This window comes from Drosophila arizonae, chromosome 5, assembly GCF_054131065.1.
Source record: "Drosophila arizonae isolate 15081-1271.41 chromosome 5, UAZ_ARI_1.0, whole genome shotgun sequence".
Lineage (NCBI taxonomy): Eukaryota > Metazoa > Arthropoda > Insecta > Diptera > Drosophilidae > Drosophila > Drosophila arizonae.
The window spans coordinates 24,280,902-24,296,029 of record NC_142925.1 but is presented as its reverse complement, the minus strand read 5'-3'; the positions used below and the strand labels follow the sequence as shown (position 1 = coordinate 24,296,029).

The 15,128-nt window shown below is 37.4% G+C and overlaps 1 protein-coding gene across 2 annotated transcripts in view; it reads left to right on the top strand.

The window, feature by feature from the left end:
* Cbp53E (Calbindin 53E) overlaps positions 1–15,128 on the top strand; it is a 39,043-nt gene that overhangs the window by 15,917 nt on the left and 7,998 nt on the right. For both annotated transcript variants that reach the window (XM_018009464.2, XM_018009463.2), the window contains exons 2-8: positions 4,889–5,162; positions 5,219–5,304; positions 5,400–5,489; positions 7,569–7,655; positions 7,810–7,950; positions 9,204–9,259; positions 9,321–9,366. In XM_018009464.2, coding sequence (XP_017864953.1) covers positions 5,009–5,162; positions 5,219–5,304; positions 5,400–5,489; positions 7,569–7,655; positions 7,810–7,950; positions 9,204–9,259; positions 9,321–9,366 — 660 coding nt within the window. In that variant the 5' untranslated portion in view covers positions 4,889–5,008. The remainder of the gene's footprint in view (positions 1–4,888; positions 5,163–5,218; positions 5,305–5,399; positions 5,490–7,568; positions 7,656–7,809; positions 7,951–9,203; positions 9,260–9,320; positions 9,367–15,128) is intronic.

The window sequence follows — 15,128 nt, the reverse complement described above, 5'->3', positions numbered from 1 at the left end:
AAATTGCAGTTGCACTCATCAAAACTTATTAGTTATTCATAGTGTGAATCAAACCATAGCCTACACTTGAAATTCGTGAAACTTATAAAGTTACAGACTTTTCAAATGCGTAAAAACTTATTTAAATAACATAATCCATATAATATCTGTTTAAGCTTGGTTTCGTTTGGCCAAATAAATAATATTTAAATGTATAGGTAATTATATTAATTTCAATAAATTCAAAATTTCTTACTTTCTTACTTATCATTCATGTATTCATATAAAAATAAATAAAATCGATAAAAATATTTTACAATATTTTTCAGTTTGGAAATTTTTTCTTGATTTTCTCAGATATTAAATACTTTTACTCAAATTTCTTTTCAAATCAATTCAGGTCGCAGTATTACAAATTCGTCACTCAGAAAATATTTATACAAATATTCATTCATAAGCTTTTCGGCTCACATTATTCCTGCTTCGAGTCAGTTTCAATACAAAAATGCTGAGCCACCTCGACTTCCATACAAAAATGTATCCGCTTTTCAGCAGGTATTTTCGCTGCTGTCATGTGAAACGCCCATTACGGCGCCCAGCGTGAAAGCCCTTAAGTATGCTTGGCGAATTTTTACACTATTTCTGCTCCACCATTTCCGTTTCCGGGCGTTGCTGTTCTCGCTTGTTTCTGGTTTATTTTCGTTTGCCGTTGACAGTTCGCAAAATGTGCGACAAGTTGAATTAAATTCATTCAATTGTTTTCAATGTTTGAGTATTTTTCAGCACAAACAAAATTGTTTGTTTATTTGCATGTCAAATTGTTCATGTGCCGCGCGTATACTTAATATTTGTAGTAAATATTTATGCATGCTTATTCATGTTGATATTTCGTTCGCACGCCCATTTTATGAACAAAGTGCGTGTGAGGACATTGGAGCTGATTTTCTTTTCATTCACTCTTGTGATTAATTATGCCAATAAAATGAAGGCAAGGAAACGCACAACATTAAAGCTAATTATATTTAAGAGACTGTGCTGCCTTAATGTGCATAAGTTGTTAATAAGCTAAGTAGTTTAAATCAAGTGGAGATACATATTAAAAAACTTAAATCCTGAAACTTCCAAATTGTTATATCATTTAAATTAATTGTTAAAGTGTGTATACGTTATATTTAAAATAAAAACAGCTTTAAGAAAACTTTCAAAAGTATAAAACCTACTAACTGAATCTGATTTATATATAGTTCGCCTCACCAAGTGCTCTCTTATATTAATCTTTATAAAATATGAAGTGTATATACTGACCAGTTGACTCCTTGACCAGCAAAATCAAAAAGGTTTCATCTCATTCAGTGATTTTCGAATAAATTTGTTTCTTAATAAATGCATTTAGATTTCTCCATTGATTACTGGCCTTAAATTACATTTTCAGCTGAATAGAACTTTGTATCTGATATATGCCCTTTGCTATGCATTTCTTTTGAGCACTCGAAAATTGCCCGAGTTCTGCTGTCGGCAACAGCAGCATGAATTATATTACGTTATATGGGAGAGTTCACACAGCGGACTAATCTGGGCCATAACTTATACAGTTGAGAGCAGCAGGACTTGTACGCAGCTAGAATGCGCTTGGCAAACATTAGCAGCGCGTGCAGCTGGCAACAGCAGCAGCAGAAGAAGAAGCAGCAGCAGCAGCCATATGGCATGCGGCATGAGGCATGAGGCATGCGGCAATTTGCACTGAAAAATGCAATGAGAGCTGGCCTTTTCGAGTGCCATCCAAAGCAAAATGCATAGCGAAAGTTTTTCACATATTCTGCACAAGTATAAATATATTTGTTGCCTCACATGCCATTGCACAATCTCAACAGGAACAACAACAACAACAAAAACTGCAATATCAACAACAACAACAAACTGCAATAGCTTCTGGCTATGTAACTCGTATTTGTAGTCCTTTATGCGTTCTGTAATAACAAACGGCGCGCCAACAATGCGAAGGTCCTTCTAATGAGCCTGACCCAGAATGTTGGCTTTCAATGCAATTCCCTTTGGCCATAAAATGTCAACACACAACTCTAGATGCTAAGTCTTTAAGCAACGTTTGCTATTGCTATTGCTATTGCTATTGCCCTTGCAACTGCAATTGCACTAGCAGCTGCAGTTACTGCTGCAGCTGCTGTAAATGCAATCAGCTGCACAGTGAAACGTGTTAGTTTACCAGGCAAAGTTCACACTTTGTATGTTCTGCCAGGTACTAAATGTAGTACAACTTCTCAAAGTCCTGTTCAGTAGTTGATCCTTTTGTAGTTATTTTTGCTGCAGTTTGCTGTTCATGTTGTTCATGTGAAAAGTTCTGCAACATTCAGACGACAATGCTTGTTGTAGAGAGAGAGAGAGAGAGAGAAACGTCAAATTGTAAATACCCTAACAGTCATATTTTATTTATTTTAATTTATATGCAAACAAAATTTGTACATAAGATTATCTACGTATTTAAGACGCAGAGTATAGTGTATCTCATGTTAAATTGATGAACCTTATAAGTTTTTATATTATTGTTTCATCTAAGACTTAATGTAGATGGATTAAGTTAATCATAACATTTAAAATTTAATCAACGTCATCGTCAAGATATGTAGACATATAATATCTTTATATATGAAACTTAAAATATAAAGATATATATAAAGATAAATATAAAATAATTAGTCTCGTCATTTTTTAAATAAATAAGCTTTCGTAACAATTACCTTTATTTCTACTGTCATATATTATTGTATATCTTTTGGATCGAAAATTCTGCTTCTTGCATTCAATTTAAAATATTGCATATTGTGTATAGCCGCTGTGAGTTACAAAATGTATGACATAATTAGAATACTTTACAAAACTGCACAAAAGCAACAGAAAAATAACAACAACAACAACAACGGCAACAAGTTGCCCCCAGGAGCCCGCATTGATTGTGTTACGTTGCCCAACTCATTTAGCGGCAGCTGTGCGAAAGACTAAAAAAAATGAGGTGCTACATGTCCGTGACGCACAGGCCGTGACCGCCGTAAAGTGGATATGCCACAGGAGCCGCAGCCAGCAGACAAAACGCCTCCCGCAATTTCCGAACAGGACAAACGCTTAGTGCACATCCTGGCGCGGCGGCGACTGGAGCTGCAGCTCATCCGTCGTCTCATCCTCAAATTGTTTTTGTTTTTCTTTTCAATATTTTTGTTGTTGCTGCGAATTGTTGCTTTGTTTCAACGCCCGCAGCTACCGCACAGCAGACAAGCAGCAACAACAACAACAATAACAAAAGCACAGTAATTTATGCTTGTTATTTTGCTTTGTAAAGCAATTTATATCGCATTCTCCTTGTTATAAACATAAGTACATATTTAACTCACAGCGCTCGTTGCTGATATGATCCGGCGTGAGCGTCGGGGTCAGGGCAGTCGGACTGAGGCGATTTACCCTGCTGCGCTTTGCTCTGCACGAAGCTAGCTGAGTTTAGCTGCGAGCTGCAAGCGAAAGAGACAGCGAGAACATGCCACATTTCGTTAAAGCTTATCACACACACACACACACATACACAAAGTTACTCAAACTCACGCACACAACTTTGCTGCGTGTTGGCTCTAATCCTGTTAGTTGCGCTTTTTTTAATAACATGTTATAGAGTATTTTTTGAGGGTTGTGCAATTTTCTATTTAAGTATAGAAAAGTTTGAAACATTTTTATACATTCAAGAAAAAATACGCCCAAAATTATGGCCGTATATTTTATAAATTATCAACATGATCACAATTATTATATTAAGAGTATTTTACTAAATTATAAAATATTTTAAAAATTGTTTTCCATTTTACTTTTTCCAATAAATATGCGAGAAACAGAAAAATTACAAAACTAATTTGAAATACTTAACCATTTCCACGATTTAATAGCTCTATATTCATCTGATTTCTTTAATTAGTCCATCTATAAATTTTAAAAATAAAATAAAAATAAAAATATAGCTAATATGCAAAGCGTGGTTCTTTCATTCCTTCATCTATAAATTTAAATATAAATATATTAAAAAGTAGTCAGTATAAAAAAGGTTTTTAATTTATTAATTAATTTATATGTGTATTTATATATTTATTTCTGTATATATATATAATTGTGTTATCAAGCAAAAATTGTTGAAAATAACTCTGCCATAATACTTTTCCCATATCATTAAAATTTGACTTTTGTTAATAAATTTTAATTTAGCCAAAAAGAAAAAAAAGAAAATACAGCTATATTATTAAAATATTGCATTTATGTACATGAGTCCTATATTTAGTCAATTAGATTTCAGAGAAGACATAATAATTACAATTAATATAATTATAATATATAGAAATCGGAAGGGTATTTTCAAGGGTCTGCAGAGCAAATGAAAATGTTCGTTCTCTTAATTTTTCTAAGCTCTCAAATAGTTGCACGGACGTCCCGTGGTCAGCGCAGCGGCAGCTCAAAGCTGTGTTTATGTGGGCGCTTCTGCTTGTGTGTGCGTGTCTGTGCACGCACGTACACAGGCGTATTTGAGTATGTGTGTGTGTGTATTGTATGCTATTAATTTAAAGCTCCACCCACAGGGACATGCACACAAGGCCTCACGCCCTGTCTACACGCTAAGCCAATAATGAACTGGCTGTCAAACTAATTGATTTAATTTTTAGATTTTTTCTTTCAGAATGCTTTGAAATATGCAACAGCTAATTGAAAATACTTTAGGGTTGGTGCACCAGATAGAGCTGGGCTAGGGGGTAGTTGAAAGTAGTTTTTCATGTTAAGCGCAATTCGATTGCCTTACGTAACTGCCAATAAATCGCATTTCAATTGAAATATAAAACACCTTTTGCTGCGCTTCTTTTATTTGCAGATTACGCCAGCAGCGAACAACACACTCACATCTAGTATATATATATATATATATATTTATAGACATAAATATATATATATATATAAATTGAGCAAATATATATATAAGCCATAACGTAAAATGGATTCTGCCGCAGCTGCCGCCGCCGCCAAGCGCGTGCAAATCGAGAAGGCGCACAACTTTATGCGCCAATATCGCGATCCCGAATCGCGCGAGCTAAAGAAACTATCAGCCAATCAGTTCATGGATGTGTGGGCACACTACGATAAGGACGGTGGGTATATACAAATCGCTCTTTATTCGACTGCCTCGACTTTACTTATTCCACAGGCAACGGCTATATTGAGGGCACCGAGCTGGATGGGTTTCTGCGCGAGTTTGTGTCCAGTGCCAATGTGACAGACATAAGTCCAGAGGTAAGCAGGAGACAAAAGCAACTTCTCCATTTGTGCTATCAAAACCTCATCAAAATTCCTCTCTTCTGCTCTATCGCTCATTCCTCTTCATTCAGGCTGTCACCGACACAATGCTGGAGGAGCTGAAGTCCTGCTTCATGGAGGCCTACGATGATAATCAGGATGGCAAAATCGATATCCGAGAGGTAAGACACATGCATTTTATGCTCAGCTCACTCACAACTGCAAAGCATATTTGTTTGTAGCTTTGCTGTTTTAGAACTTCCAGCGACATTTTAAGCTGCTTTTCTTTTTGTTTGCCGTTGCTTTCGCTTATTTTACGCTCTGCCACGCCCACACGTGTCGTTTGCGCAATGTTGCTGTACGTGCATATCTTTCCATGACATCTATTTTGGAGCTTAGCACTGAGCGCGTGTCCCAGTCGAAGTTTCAATTTGCGCGTGCTTTGATATTACTCTGCAGCATGCTGTCTATTGATGGTCAACATCAGCTTAAGCACTAGTAAACACAGCTCCAGCTGACTCATGTTAACCCACAGATGTCAACTCGATATAGTGTAGAGTAAGAGTGTAAAACAATTCGAATCTGATTAAAAATTTACTTATTAATATAATAAACAATTTCAGAGCCTTCAAATATATTTATATTAAAGAAATATAACCAACTAGTATTTATAACAGATCAATATTAGTTTACCTCTTGCCTTGAAATCTTTACCTCAACATCTTGCATCACACGTACTTCGTGTTTCATTGCCCCAATGTTGGCAACTGTCGTCCATCTCTAGGGAGAGTCTTGTTCCACATTTGCTGCTGCGTTTTGGAAATTGCTTTTTAAATGATGCTGTAACATTTGTGCACTCTCACCCCCGCACCCGCTCTTGCTCTTCCTTGTCGCTGTCTGACTGCGCCAATTTGCTGTGGCTCAATAATTTATTTGGCCATTTCGCCATTTGCCAAGGCCCCAACTTTTGCGCCAAGGTCTACGAAAAAGTTTTTCCCGCTACCTCCTTAAAATGAGTTTTTAATTGAGGCTTACAGCCGCCGACACAGCAATATTTCGAGTGGCTTTAAAAATTGAATGAACGAGAGACACGAGAGGAACGACTGTTGCCTACATTGTCGCCTGGCCTCACATGATAAATGAGAGAAAGTTTGTGCCAGGTAGCAGTTTCTAGTTATCTCTGATTATTGTTTTGTCCGAACCCTTTGTGACTTCAAAAAGCACTCAGCTACCCGAATCATTCATCATTTATTCATTCCCTTACAAAAGTGTTACGCATACGCCATGTGGCACATCTGAGATTTTGGCATATTCAACATTTTCCTCAGCTTTCGTCTGCTGCTTTCAAGGTTCTCGTTTCGCTACAGTTCTGTTTGCCTAAGCTCAGCCAAAGTGTAATTAACTTAAGTGCTGGCAAAAAATATCTAAATTGTTGTTTAATGAAATTAAAAGCAGCAACTTTCTGCATGCCGCGGCATTTAGTTGCCAGTTTTGGTTGAAATTCGAATCGACACTTTGACTATGCAAAGTTTTGAGTTGCAATTCGTCTGCCACGAGGAAAGAAATTACAGCCTTCGGGCTTAGGCAAAATATTTTCAGTGAAATTGAAGCACAAACTCCTGCGAGTTTGTTCTCCGTTCTCCGCCCCAGCCATTCATACAAGCGGCTTAAGTCTGCAGCTGCAAAATGTTGATTCCCGTATTGTGAAAGGCGATTTACTTGAATTTCTGTTAGTTTTATCGATTAGTTGCAGTGATAGAGCATCAAGTTTGCTTAAACGTATACTTTAGTCTCAAAGGGCAACTAGGTTTCCTATATTGAAGAGGAATCAGCTTTCATCTTGATGTAATTCTTCCAACACAGCATCAACTTGCACTGATGAATAATAATTTGATAGAAATTGATATGAATTTCAAAAATTCGTTTGATACTGTCTGATAAATACCTCCTAGCCCACTAATAGCCCTTTTGAGTCATGTTTAATGCCACGATTTTTATTCTCATCTCTAATATTTGCCCACTTTTTCAACAGCGTAGTTTTGTTATGAGTGCGTAAATGTTTTTATTACACTTTTCTTTTACAAAAATTTACTTTCTCAAACTTACTCCAATTGCTTGCATTTATCACACTTTTCACATTCAGTACATGCTTGAAGCGAAAATTATGCTTAAAGTTAGTTCAAGTTCAAGTGCCTGCACTCAAGTATTTTCGCTTAACACATATCTTTTCCTTTTTCTTTCGAAAATTAATGTATTTACAGCTTGCCCAACTTTTGCCCATGGAAGAAAATTTCCTTTTGCTCTTCCGCTTCGATAACCCCTTGGAATCAAGCGTCGAATTCATGAAGGTAAGTGCTGGTCAACGAGGCGTTAAACAAGCAGCAGCCCCCAAGGCTCGGCTCCTCCTGGAGGACTGGCCGAGTGGACCGAGAGGAAAGCCAAGGCTGTCCCCAAATATTTCCCTCTAATTAATTTTTCTCACGATGCTATTTGGTCGATTAGATCTGGCGTGAATACGACACTGATAATTCTGGGTACATTGAGGCGGATGAACTAAAGAATTTCTTACGTGACTTGCTCAAAGAGGCCAAAAAGATCAATGATGTCTCCGAGGATAAGCTCATTGAATACACAGACACCATGGTTCGTATACATAATATTTAGCTAGATAAATCATAGTTCATTATAAGCAAGTGTCATGCTAGCAAAAATCGCTGACCACTCAATGTCAATGTTGTCCTCAACACTTTGTTTGCCAAGTCAAGCGTAAAATACGGCAATTAATTTCTGGCGTGGCGAGAATTATGCGAATCTGCGCCGCAATTTATATGCACTCAAAGTGCTGTTAATTAAAAACTTTATAATGGAAAAACGCCAAGCAGATGTATATATATATATATATATATATATGTGTGTGTGTGTGTGTGCCACACAGTTTGTTGTGTCTGCAACTCCTAAGGCAGCCGCATCACACTCTCTTCTTCTTATCTTCTTCTTCTTTGGGCTTGCTTGTGATAAGTTGTGCCTGGTTCATAGACTTCTCCGTTCTAGACATTATTTTCGGTGCACGTATCACAATAAATGATGATAAAATGTAGCTCGCTGGCGGAACTCGCAACTCATTTGCAAGTTAAATTGCCAGCGCTCAAGATAGAAGCGAAAAGTTGTCAAAGATTAAATGCAGTTGAGAAAATTCAGCAACAAATTGTTTCTATATAAGATAGGCCAGCAATAAAATTAAATATGACATCGTTTAAAACAAAACTTTATTGCATTATCTACAAAGCCATAAAAGCTGCGAGAAATGTATTTTATCAGTAGACTTTGAGTTTTCAAGTCTATTTTAATACACATTTGAAATCCTAATTGATGTCCGTCTCTTTTTTTTTTAATTTAGACAATCCAAAACAGTTAAAATTAAGAATTTATTAAATTTGCCAGATCCTTTCTCAAGTATTTAGTTGATAAATTTAAGCAGACAATCAATAAGCACACACACAAAAAAAAAAAAAAAAAAAAAAAAAAAAAGAAATGAAACAACAAATGAATAACATAAACTTTAAGAGCAAAACCCTCGAGAGTGCTCCGCCTAACGAATCGACCATGAAAAATTTATTTCGATTTTCCGAGAAACGAATTGCGAAATATATATATTTGTATATATGCCGGCTAAAATTTGGCACGACTTGCACTTGGGGCAAACAGAATCATGCGAAGAGAGCATTTTGCAACTTACTTAAGTCGATTTACGAGAATGTGTTTATTCTTGGGGCTGGTATACGTGGTCTCCAGAGACACAACCAATTTATGTATCATTAATTAGGTATAAAAGTTCTGTCATTGAGCTCATTATGTTTGCCTTCTCCCCTTCTGCCTTTCTCTCTCACACAAAACAGCTTCAAGTGTTCGATGCCAATAAGGATGGTCGTTTGCAGCTCTCGGAAATGGCCAAGTAAGTAGAGCAATGCCGCAGTGCTTGTCAATGACAAAAACGTCGAACTTATTTATTACAGACTACTTCCGGTTAAAGAGAACTTCCTTTGCCGTCAGGTATTCAAGGTAAGTGCCAAGTATTATGATAGCCATTGAGACGAGGAAATTACGTTTCGCTAGCCAGTCAGCTGAGGCTGACCTCTTGAGTTCTTACTCAAACTACATATATTTGTGACTATATTTTACACTAGCACATAGGTTAAATTTAGCTTTAGCTTTAGCTTTAGCTTTAGCTTTAGCTTTAGTTATTAACTAGCTGCCGCCTGGACTAAACATCAAGCCAACTATCTATGCAAGCGCAATGCGTATGATTTTATTACCTTGTCTCTTATTTATTTTTATTTATTTTTTATTTTCATTTTACTGTCTGTGTCTGCTCAAAGACCTATCAGCCACGTTTTGCTCTATAAACGTAAAATAAAAAGCCAGCGAAGCGCACAAACGCTATGAAATTGCATTGCGCAGCAAAAAACAATGAATCAGGGAGCAGCAGCTGCCGTTGTCAACGGCTGTAGCCGACTGTTCAATGCTTCAGCTGGGGCCAATAGAAATGCCTTGACTATAAATAAATCAGGGGACTCAGTAACTGTAGAGGCAACACAGCAATAGATAAGATAGTTGAACAACTAAGAATTGTGGTTTAGAAGCCACTTTTCTTATTTGCTTATCTTACGAAGAATCAGGTGTCTTTTGTTCATATTGAGCTTCAAAATTTTAACTTTATTTATTTAAATTTTTTGCTTCTAAATTAATAAAGAAAAAAATAAACAAAGCAGCCAGCACGACGTATACATTATATTGACTTCATAATCGAAGTACTAAATTTATAGTTATATTTTGATTGGAGATCTCATGATTATTGTACTTCTCAAAAACTTTATGGGCTACAATTTTTATGGATATGTACCAGCATATATACAAAATTTACTGCCCTCAGCTGCGCCATCTAAGCACAATCTATTGAGAGTGTGAATATATATACAAATATCATATCTATATGTATGTATATATATCTTACAGTATCTCCATGAAACATTAAAGGTTCAGCAAGCCTTAAGACTTCATAAGAATAAATATACAATCACTTTGAGAATGTTCGCTCATTATACTCCTTTTCACTGTCTGAACAGAGTATATTAATAAGGCGTACACCACGGCGTATGCGTGATGTCAAAGAACACAGGAGACAGCAAAATCAAACACCTGTGTGCTGTGTGTTGGTTCGTTTTACTCTTGACTTCCCTCTTTCAGTGGGAGGAGAGTGAAGTATTCCCCCTTTGGTACGCTGAAAACAATTCCAGTACAGCCCAGAGAACCCGATTGTCATCCCTTAAATATATATTTATCTTGCGTCAGCTGCTTTTGTCTGCCGCTTCAATGGGCGAGCAATAAAAAGCCAACTTTCGTGATTTTTCCTGTGGCAAATAGGCAAAGGAATCTGTTTTTGCTGATTATAAATACAATCGGGCTCGACCAAAACTTTTGACTTTGTAATTAACACAGAACACCTGTCAGCTGGCAGCACAATTGCTGGACATTCAGTGACAATGCTGTCGATACAGAGCTTGAGCTGGGGAACGGGTGCGAATTTTTGTTGGTCACATTTCAGAATTTATTCGACATTTAATATTTAAGCGCAGCGTCTGCTCAAAATGCGCCCATTGGGGGTTAAATGGAGCGCACAATTCGGCTCGACTTCAGTCCACTTGGCCGCGCTCTCTTGTGGGCCATTGTTGTAGCCGACTCGAGCAGCTGGCAGACTGACTGACCGACTGACTCACTGACTGACTGACTGATCCTTGGATGCTGGCCGGAACGTAATTGGTCACCAGGCCACATAGCAAAACCAAGTTGGCCATAACTTTGCCACGGCCATACACGATGCTGCGAACTTTGACTGCAATATTTGCCAGAATATTTTCTGTTCGTTTCACATCACGTGGCCTTTCAGCATGCTCAGCAGGATTTGAGGCCGAACAAAAGGCATGCACAAGGGGTAGTCAAGAATGAAATGCACTCGAGTTTGGGATCAAAGGATAACTTATTGAACTGACTAACTCAACGTAATACCAATCCTTTGAGCTGTTCAAGTATGAGTACAAACAAAGCCATTGATAGGAGATTGGCTCAATGTAAATCAAATAATTAAGCAATTACCAAAACTCATAAAATTAAATGTTCGCCTATACGTCATTTGTAAAATCTAATTTAAATCGTATTTTATTATATTTCTTATTCTTTATAAAAATAACAGTCTTAATTTAAAGGTCTTAAAACCTCAAAGTTTATTTAAAAAATAAAAATTGCCATTTAAAGAATTTAATTGAGAATATAAAATGAATGAAAACATTGAGTAATTTTATATATATTCCTTACTTTACTCCTCCTAGTATCTACATGAAGGTTCTTGCTAGATATTTTAATATTATTCAATAACAAACCTGAAGTAATTTCCTTTGCTGTTGACTTTCATGAGCTAAGCTTTCCAGCTACACCAAGTTAAGTTTCCTGTGTTTGCTTAGCCCACATAGCTCAACTACGCTACAAATTCCACAATCTCCTGACAAACCCTAACATATGGATTAGGTCGGAACTCTGTGTGTGTGTGTGCGTGCATGTGTATGTGTCTATGCCCAGCAGCATTCCTTGAGCAAACTCTTTGCTATTACAGCTACTTTTGGCGCATGTAACGCCAGCAGATGTCCAACCTTGTCCGTGGTCAGCTACATGGCTTGGCATTGGCTTTTCCCTTCCGGATTGCGCTATTGTTGTTAATCAACTGACTTCGACAAGGAGCAGCGAAGCATTGCAATGCGACAGTTGCTAGCTTATTGTTATTTGCAGCAAATGTACGTGATGCACACCCATACAAATATATCGTGTAGATATCGTATTTCGGCTGAAAACTTAAACTGTCTATGCGCTCTCTGAAGAGTGCAGCAACATTTGGTGTCACATGGCGTATGCGCAATTTTAATTAAACCACACTAACCGCACTTGACAAGTGGTTTTAGCGACAACTGATAGCAGAGCTGATCGCTTCAGTTTACAATGTTGGCTTTGTTCGATTTACATAGTGTGGCACTAGCCAAAGGCAATGGTATTGCAAATGCTGTGCAACGCGGCGAATGCGTGATGTGCACAACCATGTGCAATGCGAGCCACATTTACAGTTCGCCACCAGACACCAACCGAAAGTCAGCCATTGCCCATTGTTACAGCTGAGTGCACGCCGACATTTTATTTGGCTTTTATTGGCAACTCCCTTGCCTGCTGGTGCCACGCCCCATGCATGTAGGAGACAGTAACGTAACATGTGGCAAGCAGCAAGCCGTTGATGTGGCAGCCGTTGATACGGCAGCAGATGCTTAAAGCGCCAGCTCCCTCTACTACTCCAATTATAATGCACATTGGCTGGCCATATGCAGCTGTCGTTAAATCATAATTTAGATGAAGCCGCGAGGCACCTGCAGCTGCGAGATAAGCATTCACCTGGACTCTAGCGACTTTGTTGCAGCAGGGCGCGCAATAAAACGCTGCAAGCTTAAGCAGCCATTAAATTGGCATTTCCAGCCCATTTGGCCATAACATAATGCGCATCAAGTCTGACGGAAAGCCGTGCCGGCGCCCATTCCATTGCGCAATAAAAATGAAAATATAAGCATGCATCAACATTTTTACAGCCAGCAAGTGGCAGCCCCAAGACTTATGAGTTACGGCATGTTGACTGCAACAGCCAGGTGAAATGCCAGCCAGGTAATTGCCAGCCTCAATTACACTGCATAGCAAAAACGAAGGGGCGGGACAATATATGAAATGTAAGCAGATAATTATCCTGCTAACAGAGCTGTCTAAGTGGACATTGTCATTAGCCAAAGCTGCGCTGGTTCAAGCACAGCCCAAAGAGAGACCCTATGTCATATAAAAGTATATACATATAACTTTTATTACGCATAGAAAAGAATCCTTTTCGTATAACAAGCGAGCTCAGTCTCAATCTGGTATATAGTCTCAGAGTCTAGTATAAGTATAAGTAGAAAAGGACAATGTGTCCTGTACTCTTAAATTTAAAAATATCTTAAACACAACACTTTTGTATGCAGTAATTGAATAAAAATAAAGTGTCCCATATAAATAAAATAAATAAAAAATCGAATATGTAAATATTTTATAAACTTTATTTAGTATTTTATCTCAATTTATTAAATTCATATTTAAAAATCTTTAAAATTCAAGTATATTAAATAAAATAAATATGCTTTAAATACTTTTAAATATGTGTATTCCGCATTTTCTTTCAGTTTATTTAATTCATATTTAAAATTCATAGAATTCACCTCAAAATTCTTGTAAATTCTTTAGCTGGAATTTGTACACAGGCGGCATTTTTCACTGTAAGCTTCTCTTCTCGACAAGTGAAATGTTTGCGATATCTGTACAATTTTAAAGCCATTTGTGGTGCATATAGAAGGGACTATCAAAATAATATGCACAAATCTGTGGCTTTGCAGTACATCGTTGAAAATAATTCAAAATGCTAATGCAATTTCATGCGCTCGCAAACAAATTTGATAAGCTCGCTCGCCGCTCAATTGCAAACTATTTAGTTTTAGCTAAATTCCACGAAATTCGCCTTTCAACATAAATTTGCACAGTTTTATGTAATGCTATTTAAGCACTTTATGGTTGTGCGGCATTAAAACTAAATTGCTGCAGCATAGTGTTTAAAGGCATCCGCTTGACACGGCATTTTTCAGGGGCAGGCGGCAGCCGGCTTGGCGCTATGCCAATGTGCCGGAACGGCTTATGCTAATGCACATCACGTATACGACGCGTGTGTCGCAAATAATGCACAAGAGCTACTGCGGCTGCTGCGGCCTCAGCAGCTACTGCAACTTCAAAATGCGCTGCTGTGGATAAACTTTCGGTTCAAATGCGGCTGCTCAAATTTGTTGTAATTGCATTGTGGCTGGTAGTGGGTCGGTGGTGGGTGGTGTTTGGTGCAGGGATCAGGGATCAGGCCTTTGCTGGCCGTTTCGGTGGCTTGGCTTGGCTTTTTCACTTAACTTTTCCGGGCCCAGCACTAAGGTGCATATTTTTGTTTACGCTCTCTGCGGTGCCATTAACTGCAGTCAGCTTACGTGAGCAGGCAAAAACGAGCCAGCCGTCAGCCCCTCAGACAGACACGGACAATTTTAAGTATTTTTTGGTTTGTTAAAAACAAAATAAAAAGGAATTATCTTTATTTTTTGAAGCTCTTTGCACCTTTAAGCAGCGGTAAATTAAATAAGATAACAGCAACTAAAAACCATTGCTTAAACTTGAATTGGTCTTGCCTGATGATTAACTAGACGTATACTTAATATCTTATATAATTTTAGTTTGCTGCATTCTAGCTGGTATCTTAGCTTACTAATCAACATTCCTAGACTTAACTCATTGCAATTTGAACAATCTGCGCACCAGCAGCCAAATAAAGTTATTTCAATTACAACTCTTATGCAATTATTTAGCTCTTGTGCGCATATATTTCTAGCTAATATAATTTTTAATTTACAAATACAAAACAAAAACAGAACTTTATCAACTATTTTTCTGACTTTCTTTTTTCCATTCCCCGCCTAACCCCTTCTATATTGCAACTATCTATGCCTAAACCAACTACTGCAACTACCTAAAAAAAACAACAAACTGTATCTATATATTTACCTTTTACCTCTATGCATATATTTCTACCTATGAACTCTACATATAAATATATTTATATAACTCTATATATATCTACAACAATCAACACTTGTACATTTTTATAATCAACAAAACCTTTG